Source organism: Moesziomyces antarcticus, assembly GCF_000747765.1.
Source record: "Moesziomyces antarcticus DNA, scaffold: scaffold_v10003, strain JCM 10317, whole genome shotgun sequence".
In the NCBI taxonomy this organism is placed as follows: Eukaryota; Fungi; Basidiomycota; class Ustilaginomycetes; order Ustilaginales; family Ustilaginaceae; genus Moesziomyces; species Moesziomyces antarcticus.
Window position 1 is genome coordinate 1,216,276 of NW_014639007.1, and position 13,512 is coordinate 1,229,787.

Genomic DNA, 13,512 nt, shown 5'->3' on the forward strand with positions numbered 1-13,512 from the left:
CCCCCCCCCACCCCCCACGCCCCCGTCGGCGCACTTGTCAGCCAAGCTTAGCTGCAGACATCGTCCGTCGGAATTCTGAGGGCCGCGCCACCTGTATTGGCGTTCCGCTCGAGGCGTCGGTTTGCCCGATACATGCCCAAAGATCGGTCGGCCGATCCAGCATCGATCAGCGCGATGGTGGGCTTTATCGGCTGCAGATCATGACACGGCGCATGGCTGCCTGATGTCGAACAGTGCGCTGGTGAGCTTTCTGATCTCAAAGGCAGAAGCAGTTGCCACTACTACGGCTGGGGTGATTCCCTCGGCTTCGGTCGCTAGATCACGATGTGCATCTTGGAGCTCATCCAGCTATGGAGCGAGATCAAGGCGGTAATGAAATCACAATGAGTTTCTGATGCTGGTAGTATACACGGGTTCGAAGAAAGCTTGGGATGCCGCCATCTCGGACCATCTACTTGGCGTCGCGCACGCCAAAGGCAGGCTGGGAGTCGGCGTAGGTGCCGTCCTTGTCCTTGTCCTTGTCGTCGACAGCGGCGGCGCTGACGCCGGTCTGCTGCCACTGCGACTCGAGTGCGGCGGGCATCGAGTGCGACGGCACCTCGTCGCGCACCGGTCGACGGCTGGCGCGGCCGATCTTGTACCAGGGCAGATCGAAGAGCTCGTCGATCTTCTCGAGGCTCATACCCGACGTCTCTGGCAGGAAGAAGAGGTAGACGGGCAGCGCCACTACGAGCGACATGGCTGCGAACACCGCAAAGGTACCGGCACCCTTGAGGTTCGAGTTGAGCATGGGCTGCAGCGCACGCGTCGTGCTGTACTGGAAGAGGAAGTGCAGCGCCATCACGAACGACGCCGACAACGCTCGCACGTCGAGGCTGAAGATCTCCGAGTTAATCAGGTACTGCGCAAGGTTACCACCCGCCGACCACGAGGCACCGGCGATGAAGATACCCGCAATGGCCGCCTCCGAGGCAGCCTTGTTGGGCGCGTGCTTGTGGTCGATGAAGACGCCAAGGTAGATGGCAACGTACAGCATCGCAAGACCCTGGAAGAGAGTCGACACCCACAGCGTACGGCGACGTCCAAACAGATCGATCAAGAAGAACGACGAAAGGATACCCGCTCCAAGCTTGACCGCACCGAAGCCAGCCGACATGACGTAGCCCCGGGTGTCGTGCACGCCGATCAGGGTAAGGATACGGTTGGCGTAGGTCGAGAGTGCACCGGGACCCTGCCACTGGCCAAGAATCTGGATAAGCACGCAAAGTACGAGCTTGAACTGGTTGTTCTTGGTGCAGAAGAGCTCGCGCACCTTGCCCATAAAGCCAAGGCCCTCGGTGGCCTCCTGCTCCTGCCTTACAGAGTCTGCAATGAGCTCGTACTCCTCGACAAACGCCTGGTCGCGAGGCTCCATTCCACGGTACCAGCCAAGCGACTGCGACGCCTCCTCGACACGACCGCGCTTCATCAGCCAACGGGGCGATTCCTTGAGGAACAGCAAGCATACGAGCACGACGCCGTGCAGAGCAAAGTTGAGTGACAGCGGCACCCTCCAAATGGCGTCGGTCTTGGCGTTGATATGTGACTTGACTCCCAGATTTGTGCAGTAGCCCAAGAGCAAACCTAAATTTAGGTAGGTGTTTTGGCGTTGGTATCAGACTTTACTCCCAGATTTGTGCAGTGGCCCAAGAGCAAACTTACCCAGGTAGACGTTGAACGAGTAAACCGATGTGCAGAGACCACGGATCTGTCTAGGCGCGGTTTCCACCAAGAAGACCGGGGCGACGACCGGAGTAAGGCCGACACCGGTTCCTGCGATGGCACGAGCGGCCAAAAGCATGGCGTAGTTGCCCTTGCTGCTGATCCAGAGAGCGCTGCCGAGCAGAACGAGCATGCAGGCGATCTGTGCGCCGCGGACACGACCGAGACGCTCGGCGATGGGGTATCCGATGATCGCGCCGAGCACCGAAAAGAGCTGGACCATGGCGGTGACGTTGGACTCCTTGTTGGACTTGGCCGGGATGTTGAAGTCCTTTTCGAACGTCTTTTGCGAGATCATGCCGCCGATCAGGCCTTCGTCGATACCACGCGAGGCTCCGAGAAGACCCATGCCGATCACGGCAAAGGCAAGACGCCAGTTGAGCGCCGACTTGGGCGTCTCGGCCAGGTGCGCGAACTTGGACGGCACGTACATGTTTGCGAACAAGCGCTGGGCGAATGGACGGGGGAGAGGATTGGTGGACGGTCGCGGCCGAGTCTAGGTAGGATGGGGCGCGGAGGTCAAGACGGGAGGTAATGCGACGAAAGAGGGCAAAGAAAAAGGAGAGGAAGTGGACTGGGATACAGCAAAGGGGAGGACCGCGAACGACCAGATCTTATATGTCTTTAGCTGAAGTGGTGCGGGAGCATGGCGGGGAGAAAAGGTTTGCAAAAGACGGGGCCCCCCTTTGCGACCCCCCGCAGCTGGCTCCTGACTGGTCGAGAGCAGGATCGATGAAGGATTTGTTGAGTAGCGAGCATTGTGGGGGGTGGCTACCGGCGAAAACCGAGTGGCTTTGCTCTCGTGCATGGCACCGCTGCTTGAAGGAGACAGTGCAGACCATGCGGTCGGAGATGCGAAGCGGGGCTGCATCTGTTCGCCCTCGGCCATGCGCAAGCACTCAACACTCATCTTGTGCGGGGTCGAAGAGGACCCCAGAAACAGAAAGATCCTGTGGAATCGCCCTGCAATTGCGTCGACACTTGTGTACATCTGCTTGTGGTCTGGTGCGGGTGCGGGGTAGGGATGCGTGTGCCTGACGTCTCAAATCCGATCTTCACTAGCACCGAGAGGGACGACGGCGAAAAAGCACCGGTCCAAAGGGCCAGAGCATCGATGTGGACGGCTCAAGCGAGCGTCGTAGGCGAGGTGCCAAGGACCAGATGGAAGCACACGTTGGACCGCGGAGGCCAGATTCCGTTGGGATACCGTTGGTTGGAGCGGCGAGGATGTGAGCCGCAGGAAACTTGAGCGGAGCTGTCCAGTCGCTCAAATTCACCGAGCAGAAAGCGCCACGAGTTTGGATCTGCGGAGACATCCGTGCATTCATAGAACCGTCGCTGCCGAGACGCAAGAGCTCGACGCGTCCACAAACGGCTGTTTGGCCCAGGCTGATGGACATGCATTCGAGAAGGCTGTCTCCGTGCAAACGCATATGCAGCGCAGTACTCCGCATTGCATCTGCATCTGCATCTGCCCGCGTCGTCACCGGTCACCTCCGAAACTCTGCAATCAAAAGGCAAGCCATCGTGCTTGGACCAATCACATCCAGTCGAGTGCAAACCAACAACACTTTGCACTGCTAGGTGCTGTATGGCGGTGAGTGGTTCGGCGAGATCGGCGTTCTGCAAGGCCAATGTTGGCTTGGAGATCAGAAGTTATTATCGTTCAAGCTCCACGCTTCGCTGTATTTCCGATGGACGCACTCTCGCAAACCATGTTTCGAAGCGCAAAGGGATACGCACACCCGGAATGATCCGGCATCGCTGCTCGAAGTCTCGACGTGGAATCTCAGGAAGCGCGGGAGGAGTACGCCGGGCAAGCGCCGTATCGAGCGGCGGCGTGCTTTGGTTGGGTCTTGCACCGGTGTCGGTCAAATTGAACCCGAGGAGCAGGGTTGCAGGGTGGAGGAGCAGGGTTGCAGGGTGCAGGGTGCAGCACGGCCGGGCGAGCATGTCAAGTTGATCGGAGTTGGGCGTCTGGACCGCGGCACGGCAGGCCAACGGTTCTGCCGCCGCTTTGCTCGCCGCCGCGTCGGCGGTTCGGCCGATTTTTGTCTCAGCTTGACCGGTCCGCTTTCCTCCCCGCGTCCCCACGTCGATCGAATGCCCTCCGGTCGCTGTTGGCCCTCGCATACACCTCCCACACTCTCTCCCACATCGCTTCCCCTCCCACCTTGCATGCCGCTCCGCTTCCGGCTCGAACCGCTCAGTGCGCATCTTTCCGAGGGCCAGACTCGGCTTCGCTAGCTCAACGCAACACTCCTCGCCAGTATCATTGAATGTTGCGCCGAGCGCAATGCCTGCATTACTTTGCTTTGGACCGGGTATCCAACACCTCTAGGAACCTGTGGAAAGCAGCATATAAAGCAAGGCAAAGTCAGTGGACAGTTCAACGATGCTAGAGGAGCGGGGGGTACTTACTTTTCTGTGGGGATTTGCACCCTGCCAACGCCGAGCGCCTTGAGGCGTTTCTTGCCCTCCTTCTGCTTGTTGAGATGCTTGAGCTTGCGTTCGTAGTGTCCGCCGTACAGGCCGGCGGTGACGTCCTTGCGGTACGCCGAGAGCGTCTCCCTAGCAATCACCTTGCTGCCCGTGGTGGCCTGGATGGAGACCTCAAACTGCTGACGCGGGATGATGTCCTTGAGCTTCTTAGTCCACGCGCGTGCGTTGTACAGCACTTTGGATCGGTGCATGATGATCGAGAGCGAGTCGAGCACCGTGTTTGAAATGAGAAAGTTGAGCTTCACAAGGTCGCTTGCCTGGTAGCCATCCTCGGAGTACTCGAACGACGCAAAACCGGATGAGCACGACTTGAGCTTGTCGAAGAAATCCGTCACGATCTCGGATAGCGGCAGTCGGTACGTCATTTGCACCGAGCGGATCGCAGAGGCGGTGGGTGGGAACGAGACGTCGAGTTGTTCGCCGCGGTGCTCGGCGCACAGCTGCATGATCTCGCCCGTGTACTCCTCGGGACACCGCACCACGCCGCGCACCATCGGCTCCTCGAGCAGCGTCACTTTGCCCTTGCGCTCCGAGTCGTCGGGAAAGTGGATTGGATTCGACACGATCTCTTCGCGCCCGTCGCGCCACGTAACCTTGTACGGCACCGACGGCGCGGTCACAAGGATCGCATGGCCATATTCGTCTTCGAGCCTCTGTCGGAAGACATCGAGGTGGAGCAGACCCAGGAAGCCCAGACGGCAGCCCTGGCCGAGCGCCATGGACGACTCGCGCTGCACGGTGACCGAACGGTCGTTGAGCGCCAGTCGCTGGATCGCCTCTTCGAGCTTGAGAAAGTCGGTCGTTTCGATGGGGAAGATGCCGGCGTAGACCATGGGCACTGTGGGCGCGAATCCTTCCAACGGCTCCACCTTTTCGGACGAGAGGTGGAAGGTGTCTCCGATCTGCGCCTCGCTCATGTCCTTCATGTTGGCGATGATCCAGCCCACCTGGCCCTTGCGCAGCACATCCGTGGCGATCATCTCGGGCGAGTTGACGCCGAGACTGAGCACTTCGTACCGCTTACCCGTATGGCACGAGGTGATGCGGTCGCCCTTCTTCACTGCGCCGTCGGCGATGGAAACGAGCGAGACCACGCCCTTGTACTGGTCGTACCAACTGTCGAACACCAGCGCGCGGAAACCCGGTCCTTCCCTGCCCTCAAGCTTGCCGTCCTCCACACCGGGTGGTGGTTTGGTCCGCTCCACCAGCGCACGCAGGACGCTGTCTACACCTTGACCGGTCTTGGCCGAGATGAGCAGCGGCTCCTGACCCGGCAGCGTGGTGTCGATGCCGAGAATCTCCTCCATCTGTAGCGCACAGCGATCTGCATCCGCAGCGGGCAGGTCGCTCTTGTTGAGAACGGGTACGATGGCGAGGTCTTTCTGCTTGGCGAGCTCGAACACGGTGATTGACTGGGCCTGTACGCCTTGTGTTGCGTCGACGACGAGCAGAGCGCTCTGGCACGCCGAGAGCGAGCGGCTCACCTCGTACGAAAAGTCGACGTGGCCCGGACAGTCGATGAGGTTGAGCAAGTAGCGTCCTGGCTTGGGTGCAAAGCCATCGCCGAAGGCCGAGATAAAGTCTGGGCGTGGCCCGTCGTAGTCGTACACCATGGTGACCGCTTGCGACTTGACCGTGATGCCCCTCTCTCGTTCGACCTTGAGCTTGTCAAGCACTTGCTGGTTCGAGCCGTCCTGCGGGATGGTGCCGGTCAGCTCGAGCAGTCGATCCGCCAGCGTCGACTTGCCGTGATCCACGTGGCTGATGATGGAGAACGTTCGTGTCTCCAGCCGGTCGAACTTGGAGAAGTCTCGCGCACTCGGCTTGGGGGCAGAGCCGGAGCTGGACGATGCGCTTGTCCTTGGTATTGAGGTAGTGATGCTGCGATCCTGTGCCGATATCCTTGCAATGGGAAGACGGCGAAGGTGCAAGGAGGATGGCTGTGAGGACCCCGAGGCATCCGTGACTCGCGCGCTAGGCCGCGCCGAGGGCCCTGCTATTGAGACGCTTAATCTTCCCGCGACGGACGGCCCAGCTCTCCGACATGCTGATCGCAACATGGCTCCGCTACCGAGTTCCAGCAGTCTCCACCGTCGTTTGCAATGACGTGCGTGTGTTTGGCGGAGTGCATCCAAAAGTGGAGCGAGCATGAAGTCCTAAAATTCTCGGAAGACCTTCGCGAGAGTCGGTATCTCGGGAATCGGACTTCTGACACTCTCCCCGCCACCCGCACCCGCACTCTTCCGTTCCGCACCTCACACACACACCGAACAGACAAGAAGACAAGAACAAGAGCGAAATCTGATTGCAAATGGAGCTGAGTTGAGGCGAGTCTAGAAGGAGCGCTCGGTGCTGTCTGCGCCCATAGCCTGGGTTGCGGAGCTGCCGGAGCTGACGGCCTGGAGCATGCGGTCGACATACGCAGCGCCCGACCACTTCTGATGGGTGAGCACGTCGCAGCCGATCTCCTTCTCCTTGCGTTGCACGAGCTCGACGTACGCGAGCATGCCGTCGGTCTTGAATCGCTGCGAAAGCTCGCAGGTCATGGCGCCCGTCGAGTGGAGACCGGCGAGCGAGATGAGCTGGAAGACAAAGCCGGACTTGGCGAGGTCCCAGACAAAGTTCTTGAGGTCCTGGTCGGAGAATCCGTGTGCGCTCCAGTTGAAGCTGGGACTGAGGTTGTACACCAGCCACTTGCCCGGCAGGTCGCGGTGGATGTCGGCAGCAAAGCCCTGTGCCTGCTTGAGATCCGGCGTCTTGGTCTCGAGCCACAGCATGTCGGCATACTGGCCAAAGATCTTGACGCGCTTCGTCGCGGCGGCCACACCACCCTTGAAGTGGTAGTAGCCCTCCTTGGTGCGCGGAGCATCCCAGCACCATGTGGGAACACCCTCGGCGCCAAAGACCTCCTTGGCGATGGCACGTGCCTCGCCGTTGGACACGCCGCCGGCGACCTTGGCGTTGTAGGCTTCAACGCCCTGCTTGTTGGCAGCGTTGTGCTTGGCCACGGCCTCGTTGAAGGTGAGCAGCTCGCACTTCTCCATCCACGCCTTCTCTGCCGCGTCGACTTCCGGGCCCGAAGCACCCCTGGCCTCCAAGGCGGCGAGGGTGTCGGCAAGGCTGCTGGTGCCCTCGGGCAGGTTGAAGGCGCCCTTGATGTACTCGTGGTCGCGTGCATCGATGCTGGACGAGATGAGCTTGGCGGACTCCGAGTCGGTACGCGCGATCAGGATGTTGGACGAGCCGAGAATGTCCCAGGCGTATCGGGTGGAAGTGAGGCGGTTGACGTGCTCCGAGGTGGGGACGAGCACCTTGCCGGCCTGGTGTCCGCACTTCTTGCCGCCGTGCAGCTGGTCCTCGAGGTGAATGCCCGCCGCACCTTGCTCGGCAAAGAGCTTGGCGAGCTTGAAGACGGTGCTCAGACCGCCGTGTCCGGTGTCAGCGTCGGCGATGATGGGGCGGAGATACTCGACCCAGGGCGTCTTGGCCTTCTGCTCGGGTGTGAGCTGGCATCGCTCATCCCAGTGCTTTCGGTCGTGGTGCTGTTGCGCCTTGAAGAGACGCTGCACCTGGTTGGGCACGGTTGTGTAGGGGTAGTCGGCAAGATCCGGGCCAACCTCGTTGTTGCAGGTGGTGAGCACCGAACTGCAAGCCCAGCCAGAGACGTAGACGACCTCCTGGTTGTGGGCCATCTGGGACTGCTGGATGGGATCGATAGCACCCATGGTGTGGGCTGGGGTGCCTTTGGCAAAGTGCTCGGAGAGGAGGTTGAAGAGCTTGTCGGCCATGAGCGAAGAGGCCGGAGGTTGTACGGGCATGGATCCGCGCTTTGAGACGACGGCTTCCGGGCCATAGGGGCGCTTGATGCCCTTGAAGCGGGGGCTGTCGAACCATTCCTGGACCTGCTTGACTGCGGCGTCGTAGTCGGCCTGCTCCTGCTCGGCGGTGGGTGCTTGCAAACGAAGCGGGGCTGGGGGTGGGTTGAGCGATGTGGCATTGGTCGAATTCATCCTGACAGCGCCTGCGAAAGACGAGGGTGCGCTGAACGCGAGGGATGGACGGCTGGCTCGCGAGCAGATGCTGAGGCGGGCGACGCTGTGTGAAGGAGCTGCGGTGGACCGAAGTCGGGCAGCGTTGACGCGCGCGAGACGAGCGGCGACGAAGCGAGAAGACATGGTGATTTGAGCCGAAGTATTCCAGCTGCGATGCTGGAGGATGGTGGTGGTTGCCAAGCAAGGAGCGAGGGTGGATAACTGAGATGGATATGCGTCGGCGCAGTCGGTCGGACTTGAGCAAATGTGAATGCGAAGAAAGCGATTCTGTGGGGCCGGTCGGTCCAAGCGAGCGGCAGCAGCTCTGAGCTCGGGGCTAAGCCGACACCAACCGGCTCACGGACTCTTCTGAAAGCGCGGTTCAGCCGTCTTCCCCGCAAGTGCCGCTCCTCTGTTCCACCGGCGCTGTGCGGTTATTCGACCAAGGTGTAAATTTACTCTCGGCCGGGAGGTGACTGCGGGGTTCGCAGACGCGTCTCGGCGTGTTGAGCGGACCAATTCCGCATTTCCACGATTTTTTTCGGCGGTTCGGAAAGTGATGCAAACGTTTCATCTTTCTCCATACGTCTGAGCAGCAACTTGCCGGTGGTATTGCTCTACCACCATCTCGACCCCACAGGAGAGGGCGGCAGCTGCGCTCAGACTGGGGACTACCCTCTCAACACCAGTGCTGTGACAAGTCTCGACCTCTTTAAGATGATTTGACGCAATCCCCGGACGCGTAGAGTTCCTCGGACCACCCCCCCCCCCCCCCCGGTTTGACCTTGCACTCGACAAGACTTGGTGCACAGTTCCGGCGCTACCCTCGCTCGGAATGACTGCGTTGGAAGATATGATGAGGCAGGTCAACCCGACCAGCTGCCTGCCGCGCATCAATCAAGAGCCGACCGCAGACGACCTCATGCGTGCATTGGCGCACCTCGCCGACCTTTACTCGCCGCGCTCGCTGACCACGAGAGAAAAGACATGGATTGTCTCCGTCGAAGAACGATATCCAGATGCCATCGATACCGCGCAGTACTCCGATGCGCTCGACTCGGTGCGCGTCGACGAGAACGAGAAGCGGTATGCGATGAGCTGGCTCACGCGCCTCATCGGCTCTGGGCTCTACTGGGTGGACGCCGAGGCGGAAGGGGTGACGGCCGACGAGCTGGTGGATCTGGCCGGGCGCATTCTGGGTGGTCATGCGAGCATCGAAGAAGCCGGCGCCATCACGCGCGAGTTCATCTTTCCGTTGGCAGCACCAGTGCGTGTGCCCGACATCGATGCATCGGCACATCAAGGCGCAAGCGCTTCCGACCCCATCACGATTACGCTTCGGGACGATCCACTGCCACCTTCAGACAAGCATTCGGAAGCGAGTACGACCTCGGGCGCGGGCGCTAGTCAGGATGCGGCTGCAGCTGTGGGCGTCCAGACGTGGGGCGCGGCCATCGTCGTGAGCGATGTGCTCGTTCGATATCCCACCTTGTTTCACTCCGCTCTCGGAACGCCTACCGAGACACCGCTGCGAATCGCTGAGCTTGGTGCAGGCACGGGACTGCTCGGCATGGTGGCGGCAAGATTGCTCCAACAACGCGGCACGCCAGCTGAGGTGGTGCTGACGGACTACCACCTGCAAGTGCTTAAGAACCTCGAACACAATGTTCAAGAGAACTTTAGCTTGTCCTCCGATGCAAATGGCGGTGTTTCGGTCGACGTGGAGCATCTGGACTGGCTTGAGGTGCATCGCAGCATGCAGCAAGGTCATGCTCAAGTAGACGATGCCGATGCAGACAAGTACGATCYGCTGCTGCTGGCCGATGTGATTTACGCACCCGAGCACGCGCACTGGATCCGCTCGACGATCGAGAAGCTACTCCGCAAGCCCTCACCCGACCGTCCGGACGAAGCGAGTGCGCGCGCACACATCATAATGGCGGTTCGTGCATCCGGCAAGTTCGAAGGGCTGTTCAAGACGGTGGATGAAGCATTCCAGCCGCGCTCCGGCTTCGGCAGTGTGCCTTCGCTGAGTGGTTCGAGCAGTGCAACGCCGTTGGATACGCTGCCAGGTACGCCAGCCCTGGTGTCCGAGACGAGCGCTGTGGATGTGCACAAGACCAACTCGAAGCACAGCGACCTTCTGCGCTCGCGTATGGGTGCCCTCTCTCACCAGGCTGGATTCTCGCAAGCCTCTCCCGAACTTGCTATCGTGACTCGACGCAGGCTCGACAAGCGCGCCAACGTAGGCCGCAACGACGAGCAAGAGTACCTCTGGTTCGAGATCGGCTGGACTTCTCCCATGCTTGCCGCATGAGCATTTGTCGGCACCTTTGATACCCATTGTTCGGATAGACATAGATGATAGGCATAGATTCCGGTCTGCGATTCCGAATTCCGCATGGACTCAATGCATAGAGACGTGCACTTTGGATGTTGGCGCTGTCGCAGCGAAGGTCTTTGAGGGTGCTGTGCAGGGCCGAGATGGCAGCAAGCGTGAAAGCTAGAGGGACAATGCAAACAGAGGGTTCCCATGTGTTGAAGGATGCATGAGGGGCCGAGCCGAACGAGGTAGCCGAGGGCGGGCGGTAGCGCCACTGCCATTTTGCGTGGGCAAAAAGGAAGGGTGGAGGTTGCCTCGAGCGTGGTATTCCGACGGACCTGTCAGCGAGCCGGGGGCCTGGGGCCTCTAAAAGGCTTGGCTTTGAGCTGCCTCGCCTTCCTTCTACTTGCTTCACACCTGCACCCTCCCCTTACCCTCAGCTAGTCACTCAGGCAGAACACACGATGGTGGCGATCAACGGAACGTACGATGTGATGCTGGTGCCCATGCTGATGCCCATTGCGGACATCCTCAACTTTCTTCCGCCCAAGGTGCGCTCCATCGATCCTTCGCCGCTGATCCCCTTTACGCACGACGAGATCACGGCGCTGGGGCTGAGTGCGGATCAGTACAATGCGGGCACCAACCATCCGGTGATGCTCGAGCTGGGCTACCAGGACCACACTGGGCCTGGACCACGCTTGTTCCGACCGAGCTTTGACGAGGCCAAGCTGGAGGTGCTCGGCATGCGACATCCGTCGCTGAATGGCAAGCAGCCGTCGTCAGCGGATCAGGGGTTCGTGTACAAGCAGCTCATCCTTTTCTCGAATGTGCTGCTCGCGACTTCGTCGAACCTCATCGCGGGTCTGCGCAGCAAGCTCGTCACCATCACACCGTCCAAATCGCCCTCGATCTACAGTGTGGACGAGGCGACCATCTTGTACAACGTCAAGGACTACATCGAGGTTGTCTTTAGCAAGAACGGAGAGCAGGGATCGGTGGCGGGGAACGGTGCGATCAAGTGGGCGGGTAGGCCGTGGTACGGTTGGGCGACGGGTGACACTCTGACGCAGTTTGTGTTTGACGTCGAGCATGCCAAGATTGCACCTGTGCCGTACAAGGCGGATACGCGCGTGCGGGTGCCTGCGTTCTACGACCCGTCCAAGGCTTCGCTTGCCGGTGCGGTGCAGCCGGAATGGAGCGAGACCGACGGCGTCGCGAGCTGGCGCTTCCAGGCCGACTACTTTAGCAAAGACATCAAGGCCGCTGATGCGGTGTGATCTTTCGCATAGTCTCTGTAATAGCTCAAAGGCCATACCCCTGTAGCAAAGCGTCGCCCTGCGTGTGTGTGTGTGCGCATCTTGTGCGGTCCTTGCGCTCCGATGGAGCAGAGGGGTGCGTGCTTCTGGCCCCTGATTGAAGGCGGTCTAACACGGACGAATTCGACGCACAGCGGATGACGGAAGCCTGTGAAATCGAGCTTGGGCGCCGTCGGGGCCTGAAATCAATTCGAGCTTCAAAGGCAGATTTCGAGGCTCGACTGCGCGGCTCTGTGCCCTGAAAGCGGCTAAGCGAGGCCTGTCGGGCGATGCCAAATGGGGACAACGAAAATTCGACTGCACGGCTCGACGGCTCGAACGGCAGCGGGGAATAGTGAGAGAGAGAGAGGTGCGAGCGAGTCCAAAAAATGCGGGAAAATGCCAAAACCGCCGCTGCTGCCGCAAAGGAGGGATCGTCGCTGCGCCAAAGCGGCTCTCTGGCTTGTGAGGCGGGGTTTGGATGTGCCTGCAGTCGAGCCGCTTCAGCCCAGCCCAGCCAAACAGCAACTTTGCGCTCCACGCTCAGATCGCGAGCAGCCCTTTTTGGCTAGCAGAGAGCAGACGCAACGTAGCCTGCTGGGGCTTCCCCGCACCATCCCCCGCCGTCGTCGCCATCACCTGCCTTACTCCCACCTCCTCTTCGTCATCGTCCCTACGCACGCTCCCTTGATCCGTCTCTACTGCACGGCTACGCGATACCCTCTCGCTCGACGTTCTTGTTGGCATCCCACCTGACAGCGAAATCGACAGTCGACAAACTCTTCCATCCACCACACCGCGACTGCATCCAGACATCGCCGCTGCTCCGTCCTTACCCATTTGGACCGTTTCGATCCGTGCATCTCGCCTTTTCTCGACCCACCTAAACCTCTCAAATAGAGACACTCACGATGGCTGCCTCGACAACAAGAGCGGCGGCACTGCTGGTTGCAGCGACGGTTTTGATTCTTGCGTCGCACACGTCTGCGCAAGTCGCGAGTGCGTTTGCCGGCACCTCGTTCCCACTCTCTGCCTACAGTGCAAGCCAAACCTTCACGCCGGTTACGACGTTCCCGTCTGCGCAGGGTGGCAACCCGACGGTGATTGGAGGTCCAGGTCCCTCGCCCGCCACAGGCTCGTATAGCTTCACCTACACCGTACCCACCTCCACCGTCCCCGCCATCTACCCAAGCGGTGTTTATCAGAGCTTGGCGTCGGCGGGACTGTTGAACACCGCAAGCGACGCAAAGGGCCTCGCTCCCGACCCGAACCTCCTTCAGATCGCTACCAACGCAGCGGATTCGTTCAACTTGGCTGCGGCAAAGGCCGTCTTCTTCACAGTCGCCGCCGCGGCTGTTGTCGTCGTTTTGCTCTAGTACTGTCACTTTCTTTTTAACTCCGAGGACCTGCCGCACTCTTGAGTCGCTTGGCATCCATCACTTCTCCCCTCCTGGGCTCCGTTTACATTCCCATCCCCCACTTAGGCCTAAGGCACCTCTCCCCCCTGTTGTTGCTTGTCGCTCTTTGCTTTGGATACGCTATTTTTTGCAACGATACGGAACGCTCCTTTTTTCTCCCACTGGGAGCCTTGTTTGAA

At 60.2% G+C, this 13,512-nt stretch overlaps 5 protein-coding genes across 5 annotated transcripts; 3 read left to right on the forward strand and 2 right to left on the reverse strand.

Annotated features, from left to right (window-relative positions):
* Window positions 1–451: 451 nt before the first annotated feature.
* PAN0_003d1957 (GTP-binding protein lepa) lies at window positions 452–6,323 on the reverse strand (the record flags this gene model as incomplete). The annotated part of the gene is made up of 8 exons (XM_014802912.1): window positions 452–1,623; window positions 1,702–2,257; window positions 2,360–2,763; window positions 2,942–3,232; window positions 3,324–3,384; window positions 3,466–3,781; window positions 4,071–4,106; window positions 4,183–6,323. 8 exons carry the CDS (start codon window positions 6,321–6,323, stop codon window positions 452–454), a joined length of 4,977 nt encoding a protein of 1,658 aa, XP_014658398.1.
* A 273-nt stretch (window positions 6,324–6,596) lies between these two features.
* On the reverse strand, window positions 6,597–8,438 carry PAN0_003d1958 (isocitrate lyase and phosphorylmutase; the record flags this gene model as incomplete). Its single annotated transcript, XM_014802913.1, has 1 exon — window positions 6,597–8,438. One exon carries the CDS (start codon window positions 8,436–8,438, stop codon window positions 6,597–6,599), a length of 1,842 nt encoding a protein of 613 aa, XP_014658399.1.
* Window positions 8,439–9,129: 691 nt separating this feature from the next.
* Window positions 9,130–10,611, forward strand: PAN0_003c1959 (s-adenosyl-L-methionine-dependent methyltransferase; the record flags this gene model as incomplete). The annotated part of the gene is made up of 1 exon (XM_014802914.1): window positions 9,130–10,611. One exon carries the CDS (start codon window positions 9,130–9,132, stop codon window positions 10,609–10,611), a length of 1,482 nt encoding a protein of 493 aa, XP_014658400.1.
* A 470-nt stretch (window positions 10,612–11,081) lies between these two features.
* PAN0_003c1960 (uncharacterized protein) lies at window positions 11,082–11,897 on the forward strand (the record flags this gene model as incomplete). The annotated part of the gene is made up of 1 exon (XM_014802915.1): window positions 11,082–11,897. The coding sequence occupies one exon, from the start codon at window positions 11,082–11,084 to the stop codon at window positions 11,895–11,897; it is 816 nt and encodes a 271-aa protein (XP_014658401.1).
* A 929-nt stretch (window positions 11,898–12,826) lies between these two features.
* PAN0_003c1961 (uncharacterized protein) lies at window positions 12,827–13,291 on the forward strand (the record flags this gene model as incomplete). Its single annotated transcript, XM_014802916.1, has 1 exon — window positions 12,827–13,291. The coding sequence occupies one exon, from the start codon at window positions 12,827–12,829 to the stop codon at window positions 13,289–13,291; it is 465 nt and encodes a 154-aa protein (XP_014658402.1).
* Window positions 13,292–13,512: the final 221 nt, after the last annotated feature.